We start from the raw sequence: 27,707 nt of genomic DNA, 5'->3' as shown, positions 1-27,707 counted from the left end.
TCAGGAAAATCAAAGTCCCTGAGTGACTGGTGCCAAGGCAGTAACTGGGCCTTGGCTTTTGCTGCCCTGATGCAGAGGACACAGGAGATTTCATGGTCCAGCACTTGTTTGCCCAGTGATATGGAGTACACACACCAAAACAGTTCGAGGGACCATGAACAGATGCTGATGGTGGATGGCCACTGGTGGGATCTGGGAGAGGAGATGGAGCCGGGAAACTGGGGTGAGGAGGGGAATGGAGGCGCTGGAATCCCAGCCCACACGGAGGTGAGACCCTCATGTAGGGGAAGGCAAGACACGGGGGAGCAGAAGGGACCCGGCTGTAGGGGCTGGAGAGAGCCCAGTCTCAGGGAGAGCAGGACGGCGGGCGGGGGGTCTGTGGGGTCGGCCAGTCCGGGGAGCTGAGGGTCCCGGCGTACGCCCGCCCCTTGCCGGGCCGGTGCGGGGAGCGGAGCCGGCGCATCCCCACGCCCGGGGCTCGCCCCCGCCGCCCCGCGCTGCGCCGGGCGGGGGTCGCAGCGGAGCGGGGGGCGGCGGTGCCCGCGGCGGGCGGCGGGGGCGGGCGGAGGCGGGCGCCCCGCGGGCGGCGGGGCGAGGGAGGAGGAGCGGCGGCCGCCGGAGGATGGGAGCGAGCGGCGGAGCCGGGGAGCGGCGCGGGGGCAAGGCCGGGAGCGCGGCGGCGGGCGCCGCGGCATCGCCCGCGTAGGGCGGCGCGGGAGCCGGGCGGCGCCGCGGCCATGGAGAGGGCGAGCCCGGCGGCGGGCAAGCTGAACGCCGGCGGCCGCGGGGCGGGCGATGGGCACGGCCCCGCCGGCGGTGCCCAGCCGCGGGCGGCGGCGGCGGGCAGCGCCGAGCCGGGCGAGCTCATCGGACGGGCGCTGGATTTCAAGAGCGAAGGGGCGCAGTGCTACAAGGACAAGAAATTCCGGGAGGCCATCGGCAAGTACCACCGCGCCCTGCTGGAGCTGAAGGCGCTGCTGCTGCTGCTGAGCCAGGAGCCGGCCGGGCAGCGCCCTCCCGCCGCCGCCGCTGCGGCGGGGCTGAGCGAGGAGCAGCGGCAGGCGGTGGAGGCCATCGAGGTCGACTGCTACAACAGCCTGGCAGGTCAGCGGGGCCGCGGGCGGGGGGCGGCGGGTCCCCACCTGCGCCGCGCACACCTCCCTCCCTTCTCCGCAGAGCAGCGCTGCCGCCCCGCTCCGCTCGCCGCATCTCCTTCCCTTCCGCTGGCTTCCATTTTCGCGTTCGCGCTCCCGCTGGGCACAGCCGCGCTGCCCCGGACAGCGATGGGGAGGGGGCGCACGGCCGCTCCTGGTGCTCGGGCTCGCCCGCGACCCCCAGCGCTTCCCCCGGGCGGCTCCGTTCGCCCCCATGGATCCGTGCCCTCCTCCCCCGGGAGACAGGTGGCAGGGCGGCGGTGCGTGCGTGGGGCGCTCCGGCTCGTGAAATGGCCAAGATTGCCTGCTGCGCTGTACCCTCAGCCCGAGATGTCCTTCAGTCTCTTCGCCACAGCTCCGGCTCTGGAGCCTGTAGTTAACGGTATTACAGAGAGACGGACTCCTACCACATTTGATGCAAGGAAAGGGAAGGGTTTGGGTGCGACCGCAAAATCTCAAAATAGTTCTGCCAGATATAAAAAGATTTTTTTTTGCTTCTTAGCACTTAAAGTTGAAAGCCAATACAATCCTGGCTTTTCACTAGCTTCCAGTCATCACTGTGGTCAGTAGACATTTGATCATGCCTCCCTTTACTCCCTGCCATCTGTTTAGAAGTGCTGCAGGAAGATGGAGAGGAGTGGTGGGGGGTTTAACTACTTTGTAGTCTGATTCTGAAGTCCTTACAGAAACAGAACTCCTGTTGACTTCAAGAAGCTTTGTCCAAACAAGTGCAGTATCAGATGTTATTTTTGGTCCCCAGCAGCACATGGCTTTTATCTTTCCCATCCTGAAAGCTTCTCTACAACAAAAACTTGTGCCTAGGTACATACAGGGAAGAGAGCATTCATAACTTAGACAAGATACACAAAATAGCAGCATTAAAAACGCTCTGCTGTTCTCCAGGATGAAGGGTCACTCATCACCCTTTATTTCCTTGGGGGTAAAAAATGGCGCAAATCAGGACATTAGCTTTTGACTTTCAAGATAGCTTTGTTTCATGTTCTCTAGTGCTAGAAAAGATGCAGTATAAAGTGAATGGTTTGAAACACCAAGCCAGCATCGTCTTGTCATAACGCATGCCAATGTCTTACATTCAGCATGCCTTTTGGGATGTAATGGGGAGCACAATTTAGCTCCTTTTCATCATGTTTCCAAATACTCTTCCTTCAAAAGCCTATTGGAATCTCGTAGGTGGAGAGGAAAGTGAGATCTCAGAGTGATACCATAATTGCACAGATGTAATTTTGTCTCTCTACAAATTTCTGTTCACAGGTTTATTAAAATCCATTGTATTTGGTGAGGATTGTTTAGATTGGCAGGGTTACACAAAGAACCCAAAATACTCTGAACAGTATAGCTTGGTGAGTTCCTGGGCTTGAAAAAGGGCTCACAGGCAGTATCTCTGAGATACAAATGAGACATGGTAGGTAGAAGGTAAATAAAGTGGGCGAGAGGGATGGAATTTGCTTCTGAGGCACTTTTTGCCAGTACACAAGTTCCACTTGCTAGAAATGTTGTGACCCCTGATGGAGTTGTCCTGTGTCATTGTCATTGTCCATCTCATTTTTCTTATAGTTTCATGTTTGCGCAAGGAATTTTTGTCACTGTTGGTTGTATTTGATTTTGTCAGCAGTAGGAATTGGTGTGAGAAACATTCTCCATCTTTATCCTAGATATGAACAGATTTTTTCCTAAATTTAACCAGTATGAACACAGGAGGAGGTGAGTATAATTAACCCTGGACTTACAAGCAGTGCTTTTCCTGAGATAACCTCACAGCAGGTCAAGCTGTCATTTTGCACAGGCGGTTGTCACATGTTTTCAGTAGATGGCATGCACAGAGCAGAGAACAGCATTTGTCTCAGAAATGCATAGCTTTCGTGTGTGTCTGCTGAGCTATCTGCAAGCAATTTTAAAGGAATGCCCTGCATGCTGGAGAGGGGAGTGTGCATTTAAACTGAAATTGCAGTGCTTTTACTCTTAGCCCAATCACACAACTCTCATTCTAGCAGAAGGATCAGTGAATTCATGTTGAAAGAGAAGGGAAGAGAAGAGAGGGAATTTCCCCACAAATGTAGCAATAGCATATATTTCTAGTAGCAGCTTCAATCCATGCAGCAGTGAGACTTCATTTTCTAAGTGTGGTGCAGCAGGAGGCACCAGTTTCTGTACACAGTGGGCTCTAGCAGAGGCACCAGCACTTACTGTTACAGCTGAAGTCAGTGTTACTTGCATGGGGAGCAGAGGAGATGCAGGGAGTTTTGCTTCTGGGCACTGCTGGCCGCCTAGAGCTGTTTCTAAAATAAATAAATCTGTATAGTGCACAAGGCATAACAGCAGTACATGTTAACTCTGGAGAAGGCAGCTTTTCACTTAGCTCTGAAGTACAGCCGGTAGCATTACCAGCTGTCATCTGAGCGTCCTTATTATCAAGTTCTTTTAGCACCTCCGCTTACTCTCTAAGCTTGGCATTTGAGAAACCCACCTTGCTTTTGCGCTGTCGTTTTTCATGTGGGCACCACACATCCACCTGTCAGAGATGCTTTGCATCACAGCTACAGATGCACACACACATTCACTTGTTTAGATGCAGCATAAGAGTCAGAGGAGACCATCAACTACAGGTAACTATGCACATAGGTGAGAAATACACCAGAGGGCATTTTGTGTGATCTCATGAGTAAATGCTGGGGTTGTTTGGTTTTTTTGAAAACTGACCAATTACATGAGTAGGCACATGCAGGCAGATACTAAATGGTTGTCAGTGCCTGTCATTGCCTTCTGAAGGTAAATTTAGGCGTAAATGTGCGCACAGATTCTTGTTTAGATCCACCTGTTTTGTAGAGCACCTTCAACAGGCAATTCTACTGTAAGATGGGGCGGCCAGCTCTCATATTCATTAAAAGTCCCCCAGTATTTGGTGTGTTTTCCAAGGTCTGCTGTTGTAGAGCTGTGTGGCACACCCACAGCTTAAACTATTTAGCCCATTTCAGAGGATCCCAGATCTGCTGTGTTTTGTGTGATTTTTTAAGAATTAATATTTTAAATCAGCCAAAGATTCTCAGAACTTGCCATTGGAAGAGCTGCTCATATTTCTTTCACTAAGCTACTAGCTGGGCTTCATTTTAAGCTCCAAGAGTTTTGCCTTAAAGGGACTGCCCTTCTCTGCTGCTGTGTTCTTGCATAGGCCTGCCAATAACCCATCATTTTACCACAAGTCATTCTGATGAATGTCACCAGAGGCAAGAGCAGCAGCATGGCCAAGGATCCCGGAAACTGCTAGGGTAGGCAAAGACAAAAGCCTACCAGCAGCATAGAGCCTTGCAGAATGAATGCAGAGTTGTAAGGCAAACAGTCCTTTCTTTATGACTCACTGACGGTCTCTGACCTTGAGGAAGTCACTTGACCTCTTTTTGCTTCTCTCAGCCCTCAGAAAAATAAAGAACAAGGGCTACAATCTTATCCTCATGGTGCATTCAGCTGAGTTTTCTACAAGTTAGTTAGTGGCTTATGTTCTTCTAAAAAACAGATGGATGTACAAAGAATGTTTGTGGAAAAGTGAACTGACCAAATACACCTCAGGTCTTGATCTCTCTTCCACTCATACAGCATATTTGATCTAGAACAAGCTCAAATGCTTTATGTACTGCATGCAGATGGGGGTCATTTACCTACTAGAAATGCAACCATTAAATGCAATGATTATTTTATTCCACCATTACTGCCTAAATGTTTACAGAATTAAAAACACTGTGTGTGCTCTGCAGAGAGAAACAAGTCCTAGTCATTCCAAAACAGCAAAATGCTAAGGCTAAGCACAGTTTTAAGCTTTTCTGGTGAGGGAATGTTGCAGTGTGATAAGCAAACCTTTGTTGATTTTCCTAAGCATGCAGAAATTCTAGAGCTAATTCTGGCAGGAGAAACAGAACCAGAGAGACATCTGGGGATGAGGAGTGGCGCTGGGGGATCTGGTTGCTAATCCTCCCTCTCTGTGCTAACCAGCTGTATTATCTTCACCAAATCTTTCCTAAACTTCAGTTTATCCATCTGCATTTTTGACCTCCTGGGAGTATTGTAAAGCTGTTAATTACCTGAATGTAAAATAAATGTAGTGTGTTTATATTGACATTCAGGTACCTGTAGTTTACTATAGGAGTCTTGGCAGGAGGGCACAATGCTTGGACAGAGTATTAAAAATTTAGCTCTCTTAGATACATCTCAGTCTGGAAAATGATGTTTGGCTTCCTGCACTGGCAGAAATTTGCACTGGTACCATTCCAATTACTATGTGAAGGTTATAGTGACAGTCCCACGGAACATGACACTTTCAGCAGCATAGGAACCTTCTAGCATCCTCAGGCTGGGATATAGATACTGAATCCAATTACTGCCAGTTGCATGGTCTTCTTTGAGTAGTTCCAGTGAGAAATCCAAATAAAAATACTTATAATACGTAATCCAAGTAAAAATGTAACTAAACATGAGAAAAGCTGGTAAAACTTTCCACTGACCACCCACTGGGAGACGTCAAAAGGAGTCTCTGCTAAAAGCCCATCCCAGTATATAGCCGTTATCAAGTACAGACTCTACCAGCACACATGGTGCTGTGGGTGTTAAAGCAGTCTTGGATTGTTGCTTGATGTGATTTTTTTTTTTATGTGCTTCATCAACAAAAACACTCTCTATAAGGATGCCATACAGTGGGAAAGAAGGGCAGCAGCAAACAGATCAGTAGGATGTGGTTTGCATTTTCACTGCTTGGCAGGGGTTATTTCCTGACATTCTTATTTTGGGTACTTCTGACCAGCCTGGAGTGCTTGGAAACTCAGTGTTTTACAGGACTGATGCAATTACTGCTCCAGGGAGATGCAACTGCAGGAGAGAATAAAGATCAATGACTGTGTGTGGTTTTTTTAGTGATAGGCCCAAACTCTGCCATGTATATAAGAAAGATGCGGAATTTAAGCCATTGTTAAGCCATGAATTCCGCTTTAGAAGTTCTCAGTATTTACCTATTCCTTTTCATTTAGGATAACAAAAATCTCCCCTGTTCACGGAGTTTCTTGTGCATTGAAAGGGTGGGATGGAAATACATCCAGATGCCAGGGGGGTGGAAGGAAGGAAAGAGAAAGGATAGCAAGCTGCCACCAACCTTGGTTTAAATGATACGTGTCTGAGAGTATCCTTTGCTGAGGCAGGAGATGTGTTTTTCTCGATATATGTCATTATTAATTCCATGGTTTCAAAACTTGAGGCTCTGTGGGTTGCAGGTTTTTTTGCAGCCACTTCTACCACAAGTTTAATTCCCTTTGCATGAGGAGAAGCCTATCCTAGCTGACCTTGTCAGCATTTGCCTGAAACAGATAACTGAGAACATATAGATCTCCTGGCCAGACTGTCCAGAGGAGCTGCAGTCTTTGGTGACCTGAGATCCCTCGAAATTTAGCTACAGCTTACTATGGGAGATGAAGCAGGAGATACCAAAACCACAAAGCTTCTCCAACAGAGTGATTAATTTGTTTACCTAAAGAGTACTGCTTGTTTTCCTCCATGAGAACACTGCTGTTTTCTCAGAGTTCTGTAGTAGCACATCCTTCCAGCTTTACTGCATCCTCTTCTGAAATGTCCTAGAGTTTCCTCCAGCAAGAGTTACGCAATGAGTCACAGCCTCTTACACCTCCACAGGTTTCTATCAGTGCTGTGCTGAAGATGGTTCAGCTGGTTCAGTAAAAGTGTTAAAGCTGAGTCCCAGTCAATTGGTAAATATACCCATGAGCTCCATAGTTACCACCTTTTCTGGGAGCTGGCCACTTCTGAATGGTTCAGCAGGTGGAACATCCTTTTCTTCTTGCTGTTCACTTGGGCTCAGACACAGAAATGACTAACCCGGCACCAGATCTCTTTCTCCAGCCTTCCTCTTAGAACTGCTTATCAGTTCAGCAGCACATCCCAAGTTCCTTGTCACTGTCCTCTAGGATTGCAAAGGATGTTCCAAGAATGGAGGATCATCAAGAGTTCTCACATTAGGATTTTAAGATGGTAAAGGAGCTGCTGTGGGGAAAAGAACAGTAAAAGTAAACCGTGTAAATAAAAGGGGAGGTCTAAATGTTGCCAGCTTCTTGACATTGTGTTGTGTCTAAGAAAGTAACATACAAAGGACTGTGAAATGGAGGAAACAAAATGAAGAAAGGGTGAAAATACTTAATAAACTTTTGAGAAAAATTCTTGGCTATTTATTTGCTTCTTTGTTCTCTCAATTCATGGATGAGAAACTGATAGGGAAGGAAGATAACTGTTTATTAATTCTGATTTCAGCTTACTTAGATGACCATACCAGTGACTAATACTGAAGGTTAAAAATGCTTTGAAAAAGAGTCAGAATTAACTATCATTAACTAGAAAGGTGTTACTAATGGCTGCTTAGGAATCTCTCTCTTTTTGTTCATTTCTGCACTGCATTGGATGGGAAACAGTAGGCTCAGGACATTGATGGATGAATGCAGGTAAATCTTCTTGTGGTGGCATTGAGTGCTACTATTCTGTTTTCTTTAACAAAGATTGTAGAGTCACTGCAGTTTATGGAAGCTTTGCTGGAATTGCTGAACATAACTCCATCTGGGGCACACTTGCTTGAGTGAAGCTGAGAGGTGGTAGTAGTCGTTTTATACGACTGCCTAGGCAGCTGAAAATGACAACTATTGAATGTGGGGCTGGAGCAGAAAAATCCATCTCAGGGTAGCTGTTTGGTGTTGAGGACACTGCTAGAAACAGCACATTTCCACAGTTTGTGGAAATGGTTTAGGCACAGTCATGTTTTTTCTCTGATAACCTATGGCAAAAGTGACAGCTGGGAGCAGTGGTCTTTAGCTGTCATAGCTTGACATGCCAGAACTCATCCATTATTATGCATAGGCAATAACTGATGTCACGATCTTCACTTCAAAATCCGCTCCATCTTCCCCACTTTCCAAAATTCATGACATGCCATTGCCCTGAGGCTCATAGGCTGGATAGCACCATCTGCTTCTCTTTGTCTTTGTCCTGTGTACCCAGTTCTCCCATCATATGTCTCAGCACAGAACCTGGGGCTGCTTGCACAGTGCCTCTACCCTTTGAATTCCTTTATTTGCTGTCCCAGTTGCAACACAGCTATGTCAGACTTTTTGACCTCCCACACAAAGCTTTGTTCCTTCCCAGATGCCCTCCATCTCTGTTCTGCCAGTGAGATCCTCTCATTCCTTTGGTGGGTGATGTAACATTTACAGGAAGCCAGTCAGTCGGTGCTGGTTGCTTGTTTTTGTGTGACCTCTATGTATGTGTGCAAGCATGAGATTCTATTCCCTATCTTTACATGCTGTGTCACTCACCTTGATAAAATTACCGACTCTTCCATTCAGGGCCATGAATTCTAACACATGCTTGTCCTGTGTGGCCATGACCACAGCTCTGGCAATCACAGTAGCACATACTTAACTTAAAAGCCTTAGGCAGTATAAGTCACCATCACTGAATAGTTCTGCTGTAGTCTTCCAACAGAAGTCTGGGGGGAAAAGCAATCCCATGCTGTTTGCAACCTTTAGTAGTAGTAGTGGATGTTTTCCAGAAAAAACGTAATTGTCTGACAAGTCCTGTGTCTCAGGGTCCTGACTATGGTGACATCTCAGTCCTTTTCACTCACACGTACCATCCACAAGGCAGGAGCTGGAGCCCTGTACATGTCCCTGGGTGCAGAGAACACGCATCCTTATATTGCTACATAAGCTTTTCGGCACCCAGGACACTCATTGTTGCTTTCCTTCTCTAGCACATCTGTGTTTGATAGGTCAAATGTCTGCCCTACTAAAGGAACTACTTTTATAGCCACTGCTCAGTACTTCCTTTCTTTCTTTAGTGGGAGCACTGCCCACTGCATTTACTTACTGCCAGTTTAGAGGGCTGTCGTGTAGATTGTTCTGCATCGATGGCAACAGCAACTCCTTTCATATCAGAGTGGCAGACAGCAAAACTCTGTTAATCTAGCTATCGATCCAGTTGCCTGGGAGCTGTTAGAAAGAAACAGCTGGTCAGCCACCAAAGAGCCACCAAACTAATATTCCTCAAATTTTGATTCCAAAGCTCCTTTGATGCCCTGATTACAACTGTCACTTTCCACGCCCCTGACATTGTTCTGGCCTGGCCACATCAGAGACATCGGACAAAAAGCTCATTTCCTACCTGATGAAACTCAGATGAGTTACCTTGAGTATAAGTCACCTTATTCTTCCTATAAGTCACCTTATTCAGTAAAACAGGAGGGCTCAGGGCCCTCTTGGTAGAACCCAATCAGGCAATGGTGAAAATTTGCTGCCCATCTGATGTGTTTGTAAGGTTTAGGCTAACAAATAATGACTGCTTTCAGATCAGCTCAGTTGGATGTTGCTTATCTTCAGCCTTTTGCTGCTTGAAAGACTCCTCTGCAGATAGTAAAACTGTTAACTGCTACCTGAAGCAGAATGAGAGGAGAATACAAAACAAGGAGTTTTATCCTTGCCCCACACATTCTCCAGTGTATAGGAGAGGAAATTTCCTCCTGGAAGTAAATTAAAAGCAAAGGATGTGTCTGGGACTTGAAAATTTACATCAGACCTTTAGTGCTTCCTTTGTCTATTCCTGGACCAATGTCACTAACAAATATCTACCCCTGATGTGTTCTGTGTTATCCCTGCAGTCACCACGAAATCCAGAAATGTACCATGATATGAAAACCATCTTTATGATATAAAGAACAATTTAACTATCTTTCAGTCAGCTTCAGGGAAGAAGCTCTGAGAATTCACATTTCTCTTGTCCACTCCTGCTTCCAGAGAGGAAGAGGGCAGAAAGATTTTATTTCATCCACACTTCCAGAGAATAAATCCAAGCAAACAAGAGCTTCCCAGGGAGATCATCACCCCACCCAGCTGATCATGAAGGAGCAGAACTGCCAAATCAGCTGGAAGAATGTGAGAAGGAGTGTCTTAGGGTACTCTGGAAAACCATCCTAAGTCAGCCCTAGCTGTTGTTCTGCAAAGGCACCTTTTTTGTTGTCAGTGATTCAAAAAGATCAAATCAGAATCTCTGTACCATGCCTGAAGCAATCATTCTCTCATCAAGCAATGTGGTGGAAAGTTAAGCCTAAACTCCTTTAGTCACCATATATTTTTAATACTAACATAATTCAAATCCTAGATTACTGTCCTCTTAAATGCTTTGCAATGATTAATTGCTTAAGACACAGTAGTATGTTCATGTTGGAAGGAAACCAGAGCAGTGTAAGATCCTCACCTATGCTGGAAGTGCAAAGCAAATGGATTGCTTTTCCTTTTTACATTCCCTAACTAGTGTGATGGAGCTCAAACTGGAGCAGCTGAGGAGCTTTGCTCATGGGATGGGGTGGTAAATTAAATTAATAGATTAATACAAAATAATTTTTAAGCCCCAGGTCTGATTAACTTGGAGTACAGTGCCAGAAGGTATCATGGAGTTAAAGAACCTAATAAGGTTAGAAAAGAAGGCTTAGACATATAGCTAATCAGAACATTCACTGCCCTATTAAATAGGATAAAAATTGAAAAGCAAATATTACATTTTCATGCTTGAGGACCACTGCTAACTGAATTTTTGAATAAACTTCTCTAAGATTTTAATTTCCCTGTCTACGGCCATGTCACATAAGTGACTCAGTCATTCTTTGGTAATCTGGTGTATTCACATCCTTTTCCTCTTCATTTTTTTCCAGCTCACAAGCTTACAAATTCTAGCAAAAATTCTTAGTAGCCCCATAGAGTATGCTCTTAAATTTTGTATCACCAAATTCTATTCCAAATAAATTTACTTCTGTGTAGCAGGTTGTGTAGTTCTTTATATATCACATCCTTATCCCTTTTGACAGTATCTTTGAACTTGACAGTCAGTAGGTCACACTGACTTTTGCATAGGGCTATTAATAAAGCAGTAAACAAGCTCCATTCTGAAATTATTGCTGAGATATTCTACTAGGCATCTCTTTTCAGACCAATATCCTTGTGAGCAGAAACCATTCATCACATAATTGTTACACTGTATCTTCCCCTTCCTTAGCATAATCAAAGAGGCACTGTCAAGACAAAGAATTGTTTTGATTCAGTACAATGATTTTGGTGTTCCTGGTCTCTGAGCACAGCTGCTACTGGGGTGGAAGTTACCCCCAATCAGAAATGCACTCCTACCTCATTCTTCCACTGCCAGCAATTCATTGTGCAGATGTGGTTTATGAAGGCTTTTGGGAGTGAATTGATATTTTTACCTGAAGCACTCTGCCACAGCTTATATTAAAGCACAGACATCTTATTAGAGGACTGGCTTATGCTTCTGCATAGTTCAAACCCTGACTTTTTCAAGCAAATAATGTTTTGAATCATCCCTCTGGTCTTTAGTTTATTCATTTTCAGCCTGATTTCCAAAGGAAGTGAGTCATAAGTACATATGTTTTCTGCTGTCTTCCTGTCAGTGCTCTCTCAGTAACTTTCAAACCTGTTGAAACCTGTTGGCCAGCTCAATTTGATAGGAAGATAGATGTATCAATGATACTAAATTAATATGGTATAAATGGGGGATAGGGAAGAACCAGGGATTCTAGAGGCCCAACTGTGTGACAGGATGATGCTTAAACTGCCTCTACGTGGTCTGTCAAAGCTCAGGCAGGTGACAGCCTGGCACATGGAGGGTTAGTTCACTGTTGCCGACAAATCACTCTTCTCAGTAAGTTTGTTTATTGCATTTTTAAGGAAAATAAGATTGAGACCTTTGTTTTATCCCTCTCTTCAGTTAGTTAGAAAACAGTTGATTTAGGCATCCTCTGCCTCTTTGACTCTGTCAGTTGTTCTCTCCATCCCTCCCACAAAGGGCCATAATGGTTTCTCTCTGTTTCAAAACATCATTAAAATTGAAAGGCTTTGGGCTATGCTGGACCTGGATAAAACATATGAATAAGTAATTAATTTAATGAAGGAAATATTCCTCTTCATTTGACATCTCCATCTTGCCAGATGAATCTTTTCGGCTAGGAAGGGTTCAAGGAAAATCCAAAAGCCTTTCAGTCCCTCTGAATTTTACATGGTAAACATGCTCTCCATCCCTCAGCAGACTCTGCAATGGTCATCTCTTTCATGTGTCCTGGGAGATGAACTGTGAGCCGCCCAGGGCACAGCACACAGATGTTATTCAGCCACATTGTCATGCCTTGTTCGTGGTACAGCACAAAGTGCTAGCTTTCATCCCAAACTGAGCATGCTGCAGTAAGCTGAGCTTGAGGCCATCATGGCATGCACAACTGTCTGTGACTTCATTAGAGAGCCTTCATGTTGTTCCAGCTGCGTTTCACAGGACTGCTGTCAGACGTTTGAACTACTATGAGCAAAGGATACTTTTCTCTTCAGCAGAGAAAGCAGCTTGAAATCCCATGTCCTCTTCCAAAGTGCTTCTCTATTTACAGAAGTCTCTCTTTGTCTCATATGGGTTTTGAAAAAATACCATCATTCCATTAAGACCTTAATTTCAGTGTTTAATATATTCCAGTAAGAATTATAAATATTTGATAGCTCTTGTTGGAGTTGACTGCTGCTGAACATGAGACATTTACTAGACGGTTGTCTGGCCTTGCTGATCTCTGATAAAATCCTGTGTACTTTTCCCATGTGAAAAACATGTCAAGAGACAAGATTTCTTCAGTGGGTGTCAACAGCAATTGGGGGCCAGAGGAGGAAAGTGTACAGTGTAAAGAAGGTTCCACAGTGAGAAAGTAAAGCTACACAAGGTGAGCAAAAGCAAACAGCAACAAACAGGCAGTGGAATAAATTGCAACTGAAACAGATCTGAAGGCCAAGCATGAATAGTTGACTGGACTAGACTGGATTAGATGAGCCCTGATTCTAAAAGATAAAGACAGGTCAAAGAGTACTAGATAGTCATAGAGGAGGAAACCTCCCAGGTGTTTAACGTGACAGATCAACAGTAACAGCTTTGGCAAAAACAAACAGAAGGAATTTCCATCTCTTCTAATGTGGCTGTAGTAGGAGCTAGGATTTATAGAATCGAAATATCATAGTAGTTAAAACCTGGCTGAATCTCTTGCTCTATGAGCTTCAATAGGACTTTGCTCCCTGCTCTCCTGGCTGAAAAAAATGAGGACATGCAGATTAGAAGATGCAATATGAAGATCATCTCCGTGTGAAGCTCTTTATTTTGGTAAAATAAATATTTGCTAGTACACAACTGAAAGTAGATTTTGGCTTCAGAAAATTCTTGTTTGCTTGAAATCTAGATTTTAACTACTGCTTTAATATTACCACGGCCAAGAATTTTCAGTAAGCCTCTGGTTTTGATTTGAAGGACTAGTAATTACAGGAAGTGGTAGGTCAAAATACTCTTACAAAACAGAAGTTATACACTTTTATCAGAACGCCACCACCAATTTGTGGGGATCCTTTGGAATTCTGCCCCTACCTTCAAAAAGATACCAGCTCCTCACATCTAGGAGTTACCTGCAAATTGACAAGACAGTCTTCAGTCTGTCATTTAGGTCTATATTGACAATACCAAACACTGTGGGGCCTAGGACAGATCAGTGCAAACTGTACTTAATGTTGCCTTTCATTTTGTTAACAGAATTAAGTGTATTCATTTAGACTATGCTCCTTCAACTTGCTTAAGAAAATGTCACTAAAATTTGCCATTTAACTAGTGTAAAAGCCAAGATATCTACTGTTTTTCCTTTATCTTCAAGATTGATCACCCTATCACAGACTGAAGTTAAACTGATCTGTTCTGACAGCTCATATTAGTCCTAGGGTGGGCTGCCAGCCACAAAAAGCCTGACACACAGCCTCAGCAGGTGCTTTGAGAACTACTAAATACCTTTTAATGTGTACCATGGTGGAAGCATCAGCATACTTCAGTCACTGGTACTGCCTCTCTCTCCTACAAGAGCTAATTGGAATGATGAAGTCGGGATCTTTCTTCTGGAAGGGCTATGAAGGACTCAGGAGCAGCAGAGAATTGAAAGAGAGCATGCTATGTATTGGAAGGAAAGCATTGCCAGGATGGCATGAGGAAGAGAACAGTTGGTATCTGTTCACAAATTGAATCAGGCTGAGAAGAAGAGGAAGGCTGTTTGGAAGAGGTGGCTCACTTAGGGCTCTACAAACATTTGTGGATCCACACTTCATTTAGCATTAATCCCTCCCTATGGAGAGAGGCAACCTGTCATACAGTTTGGATTTTAATTTTCCACCCATTTCCCTGCAAGCAGAAACATACGGGCATGTTTAGGCCTTTTTGGTACCTGGAGAGGAATAAATGAGAGCCACTGGCTGGAAAGTTGTACTGTCATTGTGATATTCCCTTTTCATCCCATTAAGGTTGTCTGGGAACTAGGAGTCAGCTGATCTGATTATTGCCAGACATTATCAAGCTGTCTATAATTAGCTTTTTATTGGTGAGAAGCCAGAAAATCCTCTTTGTTTGCAAGCTTGGACTATAGAGAAAGAAGAGAAATATTTAATGGAAGAGATTGTTTGGAAACTGTAGATCCTAATTAGTGTCTCAGTCTAGTAGGGAAACTGCATGCAACATTTCTCTGAAAAAAAAAAAGATACTTTAAGCATCCTCTTTTGAGGAATGCTGGTTTGCATTCTTGAAAGGCACAGCACACATAGAGCTCTGTGGAAATATGGATGCTTTTCTCAGTTCCTCTACTACAGGCTTCTTACATTCACACGTTATATGGCTCCTTTTAGTGCCAATCTATTGAAAATTTAACACAAGTTAAAATATAAGTTAAAACTTGGGCTATGCCTTCTACATGTAGCCTGTGCAGTTTACAAACTCAGAATCAATAAATCCAGATAAATTTGGATAAACATTCCAGTAGCCAGTTCTTTTTATGCTGTATATTAAAACTACGGTATTTAAGTCCAAGGTGACTTTAAATCTAAAATAACCCTTTACATTTTCAGCATCTTCTTATGAGTCACATGTTACCTGATTTATTTTAGAAGTTAATTATATTCAAATTACTAACACATGACTGATATTTTCAGTCTCATATAGTAATGGTGTCCCTTTTAATTCTTCCAGTGGACATCATAAACTCCATGTGCTTTTTGTCAACACCATTTACACACTCTGCAGCAAACAGAGATTAATGATACATGCATTAGTGGCATGGTTAGAAGGTTGCTGTCTAATCCAAGACAAGTATTTTTTTTCTTTTCTTTTCCTTCCCCCCCACTGCCTTCTGTTTGATTTGGGTTTTGTTAGTGTTGTTGTTATATTCCAATAATTTCTGTTCCCAAATGCTTAAACCAGAACTTATCACTACCATGTTTTCTCTTTTCTGAGAGAGAGCATCACCATGAAGGATACCAAGCCTTCTGAAATACAGGACTCTCTGCCCTGTTATTTTGAGTCTTAAAGAGATGTGAGGACAAAGCCTGTTCAATGATATATGAAGGTCTTAATCAAATGTCTGAATAAAACCCTGAAGGAGTTATATTAAAGTATCAATCATTTTTCCCAAAGTAGAACCCAGAGCAAGAATAGGAACCATCTTCCTGTAATTAAATAGATTGTAAGTGGTTGCTATACTTAAGGTGAGATCATATCTGAAAGCAGAGTATTTTGCAGAGTTTAATTTTGGTTATTTCTGGGAATGACACTGTCAATTTGTGAAATACAGGTTGAGTTTGTTGTGTGGTTGGAGTACCTAGCGCTTGCTAAAGAGAAGCAATCCACATATGTTGTTAAACTCTAGTAGTGGAGTCAAGAATAAATACAGTAAAGAGAGAAGATCCACTTCAGGTTTAAGCAGTAATTAGTTTAGTTATTTCTCTTTGCATTGCAACTAAACAAATCAATACAGGCTGTTTTTCCTTCTAAGGGTTGAAAATAAAGGTCATTTGGATTCAGACCTTTCTGTGCAGGTTTATAAGACTGGTTCAACCACATGATTTACCATTAACTCTTGTGCAGGACAACTACTCCAGTCTCCAGGGAGTATTGCTTGCGAGGGCAACCTTTTAGCAGTGCCAGTTAAGTGTCCCTTGGTGATATCCCAGCATAGAAAAAGGTGATTCAGAGCTGGGATGTGACTGTGGTTAAGTGATCTGCTAGAGATGCTGTTATCATCCACACCTGGTTTCTTCTGCCTGGATTTCACTGCTATAAATGCTCCTCTTGGTCTCCAGGCTGGCTGCACTGTGTACTACGTCCTTAGCATATTGTCCCAGACTCCTAACTTCACATCTCCACCTAGACTCTACCTCCCAACAAACCTCAGCTCTCACTCATACGCTGCTTTCACCAGAAACCCCTTTCTGTGCCTCTGCCCCCCGTCTTTCTGTCATAGCTGAAGCAACACCTCTTAGCTGGGTTTCCACTTTCTGCTCCTTATTCCTGTCACCAGTGAGCCAAAAAGAGGATTTTTGTGATCTCAAAGTTTTCAGATCACAACATTTTTCTAATCAGATTGTGCCCAGGGTGGACTGAATATTCAAAGGATTTGGGTACCAGATTCTAAAGCATATTTCTACAGAGTACTATATGCAGTACCATAGTGGCTTTATTTTCAGAAGGTTATCAGTTGGCCAGCTCAAGATTACCTTGGGGATAACAGAAGGCCATTGCTTGACACAAAGGATATGTGCCAGATTTCCATTTGCAAAGCCAAAAGATGAGGGCATGAGATGCATCCAAAGAGGCAGTCACCAGAATTTTTAACAAGGGAAAAATAAGCTGTGTTTCCCTAGCCTGTTTTTCAAAAATACCTGAACAGTCTTGTCCAACATTTTCCAAAAGCAGACATCAAAGGCAAATATCACACATGGAACATTTTAGCTCATAAACTTAAAAGACCAGTGAAGTTATAAGCAGCTGACTCTCTTTCAGTGAAAGGCACAAGAAAATCTTAAAAATAGGCAATGCAACCAGCTTCTCTGAGTGAAAGCAAACAAAACAGGAGTTTGTGAAACATGAGTTTGCAACCCATGATTTTCCTTTAAGGCAAAGGCATTTTCATCTCAGTGTGTTGAGCCCAAGGAACATGCCGCAGGATAGGGATGCTTGCACAGCCCTAATGCTGCTTGTACAGTAATTCAGCTCACTTTCTTAAGTGTTCTGTAACACGGATAGGTCTTAAGCCTTACCTACAACGGGAATTTAGTCTCTGGTATAAGAAGCTCTGGACAGTTGTTCTGGGATGAAGATTTGCCCTTTGGTGAAAATTCTCAGCTAAGCAAGGCTCTTGATATTGTTGTTCAAAATCTCTATGTTAAAACCTGGACATGCTGCTCCTCGACGTAGTTCTTAGCTCAGCCAAAATTAGGAGCCAAAACTTAGGGCCAAACTGAGTTTTTTGTATAACCTGCAGAGGTATTCTCACAGAAGAGGTTTCTGTGGTAAGATGCTAACTGACAGCATTTCCAGTTGAACTTCATTTTGAGGGTTCAGAGAATAGCTATGAAAGTAAGAAAAGCTGAAAAATAAGGGTTCTTTAAATAATAGATTCCAGATGCCACTTTATACAAGCTATTGAAGATGAAGGACTTGATCAGAGTTTCACATTACCAATACAACAAGGATATACACAGGCTTTCCACGGTAACCATGTGGCTATCAAATTGAAGGTAAACAAAAAATCACTGTAGAAATGTAATGATGTTTCCTAAGCAATTAAAGTTATTAACCTTTGGAATAAAAAAGCTGCCATGGATCCCTTCTCACTGGTACCTGTCAAGTCTAGATGGCTTCCCAAAAGATACTCTGAAATTCAAAATTGTTTCAAGGTGGAATAAAGTAGACTCCAAGCCCCTCAACTGCCAGGATTTTAGTTACAACTTCCCATCATTGCTAATCACAGCTGCTGGTAAAGGATAAAGGTGTAGATGTATTTTGGCTCCACGGGTACTTTAATCTTTGTTTCCCATAACCTTGTGCTGAACAGGGCTATACAAACTTGCTCACTTATCTACTGTACCAGATCCTTACTGCACCTATCAAATGGAGCTGGATGGCATAGATTTGAATCCACAAATTAAAATGTACAAATCTAGGCTTAACAATACTCTTGTGAAATAAAAGGGCCAAGTTTCTTATTTCCTTGCTTAAACATCAGCAGTCAGTTGGGAAGCGTGAGGGACAGGGCCCCTCCTCTGAAGCCAATAGCATTAACCTTCTCCCTATTCCCAAGGGACATTACACCCAATAGTTTCAAGATGGCTTTTATTTTACTTGATAGCAGATGGGGATTCTTCATCACTATGTGACCTACGTAGGCTTAAAAGTTAAGAATTACTTATTGCTTAAGCTGACACAATGAATCAGCTGCCAAATTGAGAATGATAAGCAAATATGATGGATAACCATCACATGCTGCTGGAAGCAGGGCAAGCAAAATTTCTGAGTGGGGGAGATGTAATCGTCAGGTGCTGTATTACAGTGACAGTGAGACCTGCAGGGAATGGGCAACTGTAGTTTGCCTCTGCAAGTAAAGAGCACCCCTCTAATCAGCAGAGAGTTACTAGAGCTGGTGCTGTGCAGGATCAAGCCCATTCAGTTTCAAGAAAGCAGGAGGATGATCTAGATAAACCTCTAGATTTGCTCTCTTTGAGTGACCTCTGTTCCTCAGAGGGATTCACTGGGGGCCTATTATGAATTTAGGAGGAATGTGATAAGATGTTTGATGTGGTAAAGGATCACTCCCAGCCAGAGTTACAGGTCTGTTTAGGAAAACAACATGTTTTCAAAACAATTCTCCTCTGACAGAATTAGGTAAAAAGTACAAAGATTCCATGTGTCCTCCATTTCTCAAAGCTGAATTACTAAGCCCCAATATTTTTATTGGATCACAGTAGATTGAGATCATTCCAGGCCACCAAGAATTGGAAGCACGCATGTCTAAATATTTATAAGGGAGTACTCCCTTCAGGTTCATTTCCAACAGCCGTTTCCAACACTGGCTCTCCAAGTGGCCAACTCTTCCAGCAGAACTGCTTCCTGCACATCCATCTGCTCAGTTTTTTCAGATAAACACACGTCTCTCCTGCTGGCTATGTGGTGCTGACTTCTCCCCACCATGTGCACAGTTAGCGGGGATGCCCTGCAGAGGCTTTACTGTATGAGTCACAGAAAAAACCCAGCTGGATATCTGGAAACCCATTTGGGTTTATGAATTAGCAGGATGTGGGTGAGTTTTTCTTTTCTTTTCAACCAATTCGTGAAGCAATTCCATCCTGAGTTAATATACATGAATAGACCGCCTGTCATTTTTCACAGAGTAATTTCTGTGACTCTCACTGGAAATACCAAGTAGCAAATGAACAGAGAGACTGAAATCCACCCCCTAGTTGCTCTGAAAGGCAGTTCCACAGAATGTGAAAAGATGGCTCACATTGGCAGTGTGCAGAAAGCTACTGCCACTGCTCTACATGCTGCTGGTCAGCAGATAAACAAAGCAATCCTGTTACCAGGGCAGTGAAGCCAGCAGTAAATTTACCCAGCCATTTTTTCGATAGCTTTAAAAAATAAAGAAAAACAAGGCACAGTTATTTCAAGCTCCATTAGAAACAGAGTGACAAAAATCAATGTGTGACAAATAGGAAGGGACAAACTCTAGAAAAGGAAATGCCACTAAGGTTTTAGAAATATATGTGTTTTTTAACAAGCAATCAAATAACAAATTATCAGAATCTTTCAAAATACCTATGCACATAATGGCAGGAACTGTTAGAATATATTGATGTTCCATTATTAAAGCAAATGAGGCAAAGCTCTTGTTAGTAATGGCTAGTGGGACTATTTCTGCAGTCCTTGTTAAACATGTCTCTAGCATCAGTGTTCCCGTGGTAAAAGCCTGTTTATGATTGTTCCCAGTAAGGTGTTTAAGCTTTGAAGGTATACTTGGGGTAGAAATGTATTCTGTCCACATGAAGTGATCGTGGATTTGGACTAATTTAGGTTGGAAGGAATCTCTGGAGGTCATCTAGCCAGTCTTCTTCTCATGAAGTAAAGTGTGATACAGAAAGGATTGTAGGGCTTACTCTATGCGTGTGGGAAAAGGGGATGAAGAACTGCATCCTATTTCTGACCCAGCACCATATCCTCTCAGCTGCAGTTACCGTGCAAGAAATGAAGTCTGGCTGTTAATTGGTGACACCTGACCTGTGATGACTTGGATTTCCAGGACCACTGAGTCTCCTCCTTGCCAGAGACATACTGAGTAACACCACCTGCCATGGGAAATTTCTCTCCATGCCCTGGCACTTGACACTGCCAGCCTCTGAGCTGATCCTCTCAGTGGCATTCTGCCTTCCTTACCCAAATTGTGTCATTCTCAAAGTTGCATTGGATTGCAGCACAACTTTATTTCCCTGGAGTTGTGATTGCACCATGTCCTATTCTTGTCAGTGTTCCCCAAGCCATTCCTAATGCTCAGGTCACCTGTATGAAGTTTAGCCCACTGGAGTAAGTGCTGCAGAAAGCCATGAGCATGGATGTAAAGCATGGCTCAGGGATCTTCCCCTTCCCTCTTTATTTCACTCCTACTTGTGGGAAACTCACAGTGGGCATTTTCTTCAGCTCTTAGACATTTATGCAACAATTTTCCTTTAGCACACAGAACCCTCAACATGTTGTTTATTTACTGTTTGCCTTTTCCTTTAGGAAATCGGCAGAACTCACCTCTGGGAATGAACCTGTGTTGCAGTGCTTAGCAGGAAGCAGGCAGCATAGCACGTTTGTTCCCTATTCTACAACTCCAGGTGTCTCTGGTTTGCTGACAGCACATTCCACCAGGGCAGAGCCCCTTGTTGTTTCCTATAGCAAAACTGTACAGGATCTTCTGGATAAAAGGCAATTGCGTATTATTTCTGAACCTAAAAGCCTTGGATTAAGCCAGATACAAAATCTGATCCAATTTATCCCCCTTTTTCCTTGTCGGATAACTGTTAGTCTGCCTTTTTGTACTTTTCAGAGCTCCAGCCCTTAGTCCGGGAAGCGATTTCACAACAAATGAAGCCAGCCGCTGCCACGAGACTGTGTGGCATTCCAGAGCTGTGGAGAGAGGTGTTTGTGTTCTCTCTCTCCCCCCGTGTTTCATGTGCTTATGTGTCTCCCGGGAGTAAACACAATCCCTTTGCTTTGCAATGCCAAAAATAGAAGGATTGGTATTTAAATTGCGAACAATCAGGTTTGGCAAACAATGCCTTTCTGAATCACGGGGCTGAGTCATTTCCCTCACCTAAGCTGCTCTCTTCTCCCGTGCAGATAGCAAGAGCAGGGGGAAATCCAGCACTAATGTTTTCCTGTCTGTCTGTCTGCCATCCTCCCCATGCCCTGCAGCCTGCCTGCTCCAGGCCGAGCTGGTGAATTACGAGCGGGTCAAGGAGTACTGCCTCAAAGTGCTGCAGAAGGAAGGCGAGAACTTCAAGGCGCTCTATCGGTCGGGAGTAGCATTTTACCACCTGGGTGATTTCAACAAGGCTCTCTACTACCTGAAAGAGGCAAGATCCCGCCAGCCGACAGGTACGGGGAAGGGAGCAGGGGTGTGGCTTTGCACTGAGCGCTTTTGTATTTCTTTCCATGAGACGTCTTATGTCCCTGACTTAATTGCGTTGATTTCCACAGGGATGAGCATGCATGACTCACTGTATGTCCTTGCCTGGACTCCCCTTCAAGCACTTGTGAGTGGTGCAGCAAGGTCACAGTGCCCAAAGACTAACTGCTGCCCAGGATGCAGCATGCCCTGGAAGATGACAGTGTTGCTGGAATGCTGTCGGTGTGGACGGGATCCTTCCTCTCTTTTCCTCACTAACTTATTTTGGAGAAGAAAGCAGGGTGGGGAAAGAGTGTACCCCAACCATTACATTTTCTGACTCTTTGAGAAAAAGCTTCTTCCCCTTAGCAATGCCAGAAGACTATTTGTCATCCTCAGTAGCCTTCTGCCATCTCAGTAAAGGGTTAGTATTCTGCTTTGATCAAGGAGACAGACATTTACCCACAAAGCATTCATCAGGATGCTTCAACTTCTGCCGTGAAATCAGCCAATTCCTTGTTAAGTATCTGTCATCCATCTGTCAAAACCATACAGTTCATTTGGGGACACCAATTACATATCCAAACAACTGAGCCTTGCCAGAGCAAACATCTCCATGCTAACCTGCTCAGCCTCAGAAGGCAGGTGAAAGGCCAGAGTTGAGGGTGAGGCAGAGATGATGCTTTTATTTTTCGTCAATTATAGGGGGATAAAATAACACTGTGGTTTTAAGCAGAAAGGAATTTTGTAAACTCAAAGAATTTCAAGAAAGTAAAATGGAAGTCATGTGCAGAGAAAATCCTACAGAGTAGCTCTTCATATAAATCTGAGAGGAAAGAGTGAGAACTGGATGTGAAATAGGGGCAAGCCTGGGCCCTGGCAGAGCATGGTGGAGCTAATATTTGTTTAACTAGAGGAGGGAATGGATGCTGTTGGAGTTGGCTATGCTTGATTTCCTACAGGCATTGTACCTGCAGGGCTCCTGCAGTGGTTGTGCCCTGGAGATCCATCAGGGAGGGTGCGCTTGGGGGTGTGCTGGGATCTCCTTCCTCTTCCACCTCCTCTAAGAGTGCTTGGTCCCATCTGCTGTGCTTGGCCATGGGATCCGGGCAGTCTGACAGCACAGCTGTGCACCCCACACTCCCAGAGCAAGTGTGTTTAAAAGCTCAGTTTAGCCTATTTTAGTTTAGTTTAGTGTGCCCTTCTGCTTTCAGCCCTTGCCAGAACCAGGAAATGGAGAAGCATATGCAAGAGAAAAATAGTGAGTGGAAAATAAATTATTCTAACCTTGAAGTTTTGACTAGGCTCAGATGTGAAAAATTTCTTTTAGCTGAACGATTTAGCTTCCATCTTTTAAATATACGTTTCTTTGCTCCCTTACCACCCCCCTCCTCGTGATACTATTTATTTGGTATTCCTCATTGCTTCTTGAAATAAATACTAATTTATTCAACAGCAACGACTTCAAATACCACTTGCTACAAAAACATAACAGAAAGTGTCCCTAAAGGCCCTTAATGTATACAAAACCCAGTTCTGGCCTTCAGCTCTGCATAAGACTCTTTCCTGTTATTTGTAGACCATTCAAGGCTGTTGTTCCACTGTTTTATTTATGATTATGGAAAACTTGAAGGGCATTCAGGGGGAAAGAATTGAATATGTACTGTAAGAAAGGATGTGACTGTTAAGACACAGTAATAGGAATCAGGTAGCACTATCAAGAATTATTATGTGACCTGGAATAAGTAAGTGTCTCTACTTTAAATATCTCCATCTGCAAAGTATGATTGTTTTCCTTTATCTGAGGTTTCACCAGGCTCATTAGTTATTATTGCAGTCATGTTCTGTGTGTTCTTTTTTTTTTTTTTCTAATAAGGAATGTTTTTGGCACAAATCACTGGCAGTTATTCTCTTTGGTGGGAGAGATTTTGAATGGTAAAGAGGAATTAGTTAGCAAAGGGGTTTAGTGTTCTAAAGGGCTGTCAGCACAGCAGATCCCTTATGGCTATTCACTATCTGCCCAGGGTGAAGGAAGGTTGGATTTGGCCTGATTTCTTGTGCCACCTCCAAACAAAAATCACAAAGGCAGATGGAAATAACACGAGATAGTTGTATAACCCTCCTACTGAGGGAGAGAGAAGCTGCTGTTAAGTCATGTAAAGCATGCATGGACCCTCCATGAGCTCTGTGTACAGAGGTTGGTGCAGCATAGGCAGCCAAACATGCACCTTGCTGCAAGCCTTGTTCAGTCCTCTCCCACTGGGGCTGCAGTGTCAGGGCAGGGACTGACTGGGATCGAGATCAGACCATCAGGTGGCAATGGCCTGGTGATGTCAGGCAGTAGTCCCTGCTGTCTCTGTGCTGAGAGCCCACGTTCCGAGGTCCCACAGGCTGTCTGGACCAGACGGCTTTTGCGCTGTGCGGGGCGGGCTGAGGCTGCACTCACGCACTGCCTTCCTGCACCCCTGCAACTCAGAGGTCCTGGGAACAAAGCCCAGGCCATGGTGTCTGCACAGCAGATAAGCAACTGGGCTCTGAAGCTACAGGGGAAGCAGATATGACCTTTAAAATAGCATTAGGCCACTCTGCAGAGAGACACAGGCACAGTCCTAAGAGCCAGGAGGCACATTGCAGCTCTAACAGAACCTCCTTGCAACTCATCTGAGTTGTTCTTACTTGTTCTTTTCGCATCAGCCAAAGGGGATCACTTCTCCACTGAGAGACAAGAATCTTTTCATTAACATTTACATGTAACTTTGAAATGCTTCTGCAGGCAGTGCTACTATGGTGCAATATTATTTGGTAGAAAAAACTTGACAAGGACAGGGCTCCACTCCTGTAAACAGAGTGCTGCTCTCATTATTTTTCCTTGGTAAAACAGTGGCCCTCACATGGGAGCATAACATGCCAAAACCAGCCTGAGAGATCTAAGAGTAGCTTGCAATGGGAGGTCTCCCACTTCTGTCAGGCTACACATCATTTTGCCCATGGCTTCCCAAGCATGTGGAAATCTCCCTGGTGAGTAAAGCTGTGCCATCAGCAGTCACTACCTTACCTGAAAGCTAAAGGAGGCTGGCAGCCGTTCCCAATTATGAGCCCACCTCTGCCCCCTCAGCGAGATGCTGAGTCCCTGTGGGCCCAGGCAGGTGGGATTTCCTGACATTCCGACACAGTTATCCCTCCTCACCTGCACCAGGCAGGCATTCCAAGTGTGTACCTCGTTGGTGGGGATGTGTACCCAGAGCACAGCCCATCAGAGCCTAGAAGTGCACAGAGCAGAGGTCACAGTGCTCATTAAAAATGTCCCAATTGGATCAAGTAGCTTTGTCACCGAATTCCACCCTCTGGCGTGCCTAGGATGATGCAGCTGAACCTGCAGAAGACTCAGCAGGGAGACCCATCTCACCAGAGACAACTTGAGAAGTCACAACAGCATGGCCACAGCCCACAGATGCCCTGTGGCATGTTTGTGGATAGCTCTGTGTGGGAGGAAGCTGATCTGTCTGACACTGATTCAGCACTGGCAGAGGGCACAACAGAGATGTCCTCATATTTAAAGGAAGCTTTGCACCCATAACTGCTTTGGGGGGGGGGTCCAATACCCACACTCACTAGTGCTGGACATGTTCCCACTAATTTGTTCATGACTTTGAAAGCTGAAGCACTTCTCATTTCCCTAGCTGGTATGGAACACATTGCAGTTTGGGTGAGGAAGAGACAAGATTGCCCTCTGATTGGACTGCATTGCATTTCTGATTGGTGTCTGAGGATCTAGTAAGTTCAGTGGACCAGGCTGGCCTTGTTTGGCTGTCAGAGCAAGGCTCTGAGCAAAGAACCATTTTTTAATCAATACAGAACTGAAAGTGGCTGTATTTTTACTTGCTTCTGGTACTACATGGCGTTTGCCACTTTGTGCATGCCATGTGTGTGTGAAGCTACCCTCATGATAGAAATCAAGCTGATTTAAGAGAGGATTGACCATGACTGCAGAATCATTGACTCTGTCTGGAGACACGTATTTATTTGCATCAACCTGTGATTCAGGGTGAACAGGTTCCCCTAGGGCTGAGGCCAAGAGGAAAAGCCAAACTCACATGGTGGTGTGCTGATGGTCTGAAATGCTGAAAGGAAGAAGAAGGCTCAGCTTACCACCTGCACAGTGCTGGGACATCACAGCTTTCTACTAAGATGGATCAGTAGTTCTGTGCCCCTAGGAATTTCATTAGACAGGATAGACAAGGCAGTATGCAACATATAGCAAATGACAAATTGCATAAAGAGAATCATGGTGGAAAGACATCCAAGCAGAAAATTTAAGGGAAGAAGGGGTACAAAGTCAATGTGAAGGATGCTCTTCCCAATACTATTCATCATGGGAAAACATGAAAAGAGTGGAATAGGCTGTAAATAGAGTGGGAGAATGAAAAGGCAGAGCATAACTCTAGATAAAATGCCTTTAGGGGCTTGCACACAGGCAGACACTGCAGAAAGAGAAGGCAGTGGAGGTATTGTTCCACAAGTAGAGGCAAGGACGACCTGGTAAGTTTCAGCTGTGTGAGTTCAACTGTGCTGACCAAGAGTAATCAGAGATAAGGCAAAAATTATCTGAGGCAACACTGTGAGCAGCAGGGAAGGTGAGCGCAACTCAGACCACGCTCTCCAAAACCAGGTTTGGTTCAGAGCCTCTTCCAGCTGATGCTGTTCCAGCCTACAAGTGCTAGAGCTGTGCTCCCCTGTCATGTAACAGGGATGAAGGTGCGCTCTGTCAGTCTGCCACAGGGAGTTGTGTAACCACCATACCTGTGTGTGTGTTCTTTCTCTGCAGATACCAATGTCATACGATATATCCAGCTGACAGAGATGAAGCTCAGCAGATGTTCCCAGAGAGAGAAGGAAACCTTGTGAAAATTAAGCCGCTTCGGCTGAAGTGCCCAAGGGAAAACATCTCCTTCCTAGAAGTTCATTTGGTGGATTTTCCCGTTTGCTCTGCCTCATCCTCATCTCCTCATCCATCCACTCTCCCTGCTCTTCATTGAATATCAGTTTTGAAACGAAAGAGACTTGGACGCTGGATATGGCTGCTTGCCAACCATGGTAATACCCCTTCCCCGTGGCAAAAGAGCACAACAACTACAGCCAGCCTTGTTCCCAGACAGTGTCACACACCTGGAGTAGGCAATGCTGGGGGACCTGTCTGGTCCTGAACTGACTGCCTATTACCTATTAGGGAAGCAACCTCCAGAACAACGACTTCCTGACCAGGCAAGCTGGAGACAGAGGATTTCTTCTCTAAGTGATCACTGGAGCTTGGAAGAGCTAAGAAACCAAGAGAGCCACTGGTCATTCCACAGGGGACAGCAAATACCTTTTTACCATCAGTTCCCTCTGCCTGCTTCTCCAGTGTGTTATTGGTCTCCAGTGAGAGCTCACACGCTCCCAGTCTCCTGTCAGTGAAAACTCTTTCTAAACATCCTCTTGATGAAAGCACAGAGCACCCTATGAACCCCCTGCTGAGCTGTCCCAGTGCTGGAGGAGAAGGCTGTGGGTCACCACAGAGTGCTGAATGGACTGTGAAAGCATGGTGTACAGTGTGAGGGAAAAACTGTGAAAAAATTCATTAAAGGCAAATAAAAATTATTCATAGGCAACAAGTCCAGGCATTGCTTTTCAAAGGAGACTCTTTGGTTCCCTGTGTCCAGACAGACAACATTATCTAGGGAGGGGGAAGCATGGGGTGGGGAACAAGGGATGTCTCCATTCTTACTTTGGCTCTACCAATGCCTTGCTGTGTGATCTTGGGCAAGTCACTTTTAACCTCTTGGTGCCTCGGTTTCCCTATCTGTACACTAGGGATTATAATACTTCCCTACCTCGCAGGGGTGTTGTGAGGATGTATCAGTTAATGTTTGTAAGTACAGTGATGTACAGTGCTTATTATTAGTACATTGGATTGAGGTCTTGATTCTCCC

The 27,707-nt window shown here is 44.3% G+C and overlaps 1 protein-coding gene across 1 annotated transcript; it reads left to right on the top strand.

Annotated features, from left to right (window-relative positions):
- The first annotated feature begins 628 nt into the window (after positions 1-628).
- TTC9 (tetratricopeptide repeat domain 9) lies at positions 629-27,707 on the top strand. Its single transcript, XM_056493699.1, has 3 exons — positions 629-1,104; positions 21,546-21,728; positions 26,564-27,707. Exons 1-3 carry the CDS (start codon positions 738-740, stop codon positions 26,641-26,643), a joined length of 630 nt encoding a protein of 209 aa, XP_056349674.1. The 5' UTR covers positions 629-737; the 3' UTR covers positions 26,644-27,707.

Source organism: Oenanthe melanoleuca, chromosome 5 (genome assembly GCF_029582105.1).
Source record: "Oenanthe melanoleuca isolate GR-GAL-2019-014 chromosome 5, OMel1.0, whole genome shotgun sequence".
Taxonomy (NCBI): domain Eukaryota; kingdom Metazoa; phylum Chordata; class Aves; order Passeriformes; family Muscicapidae; genus Oenanthe; species Oenanthe melanoleuca.
The sequence above is the reverse complement of the archived record's forward strand: the minus strand, read 5'-3'. Positions and strand labels throughout refer to the sequence as shown.

Coding starts and splice junctions, on each gene's coding strand:
- TTC9 (XM_056493699.1), top strand. CDS start 738: ATGGAGAGGGCGAGCCCGGCGGCGGGCAAGCTGAACGCCGGCGGCCGC. Junction 1,105..21,545: donor CTGCTACAACAGCCTGGCAG/GTCAGCGGGGCC, acceptor CATGCCCTGCAG/CCTGCCTGCTCCAGGCCGAG. Junction 21,729..26,563: donor AAGATCCCGCCAGCCGACAG/GTACGGGGAAGG, acceptor CTTTCTCTGCAG/ATACCAATGTCATACGATAT.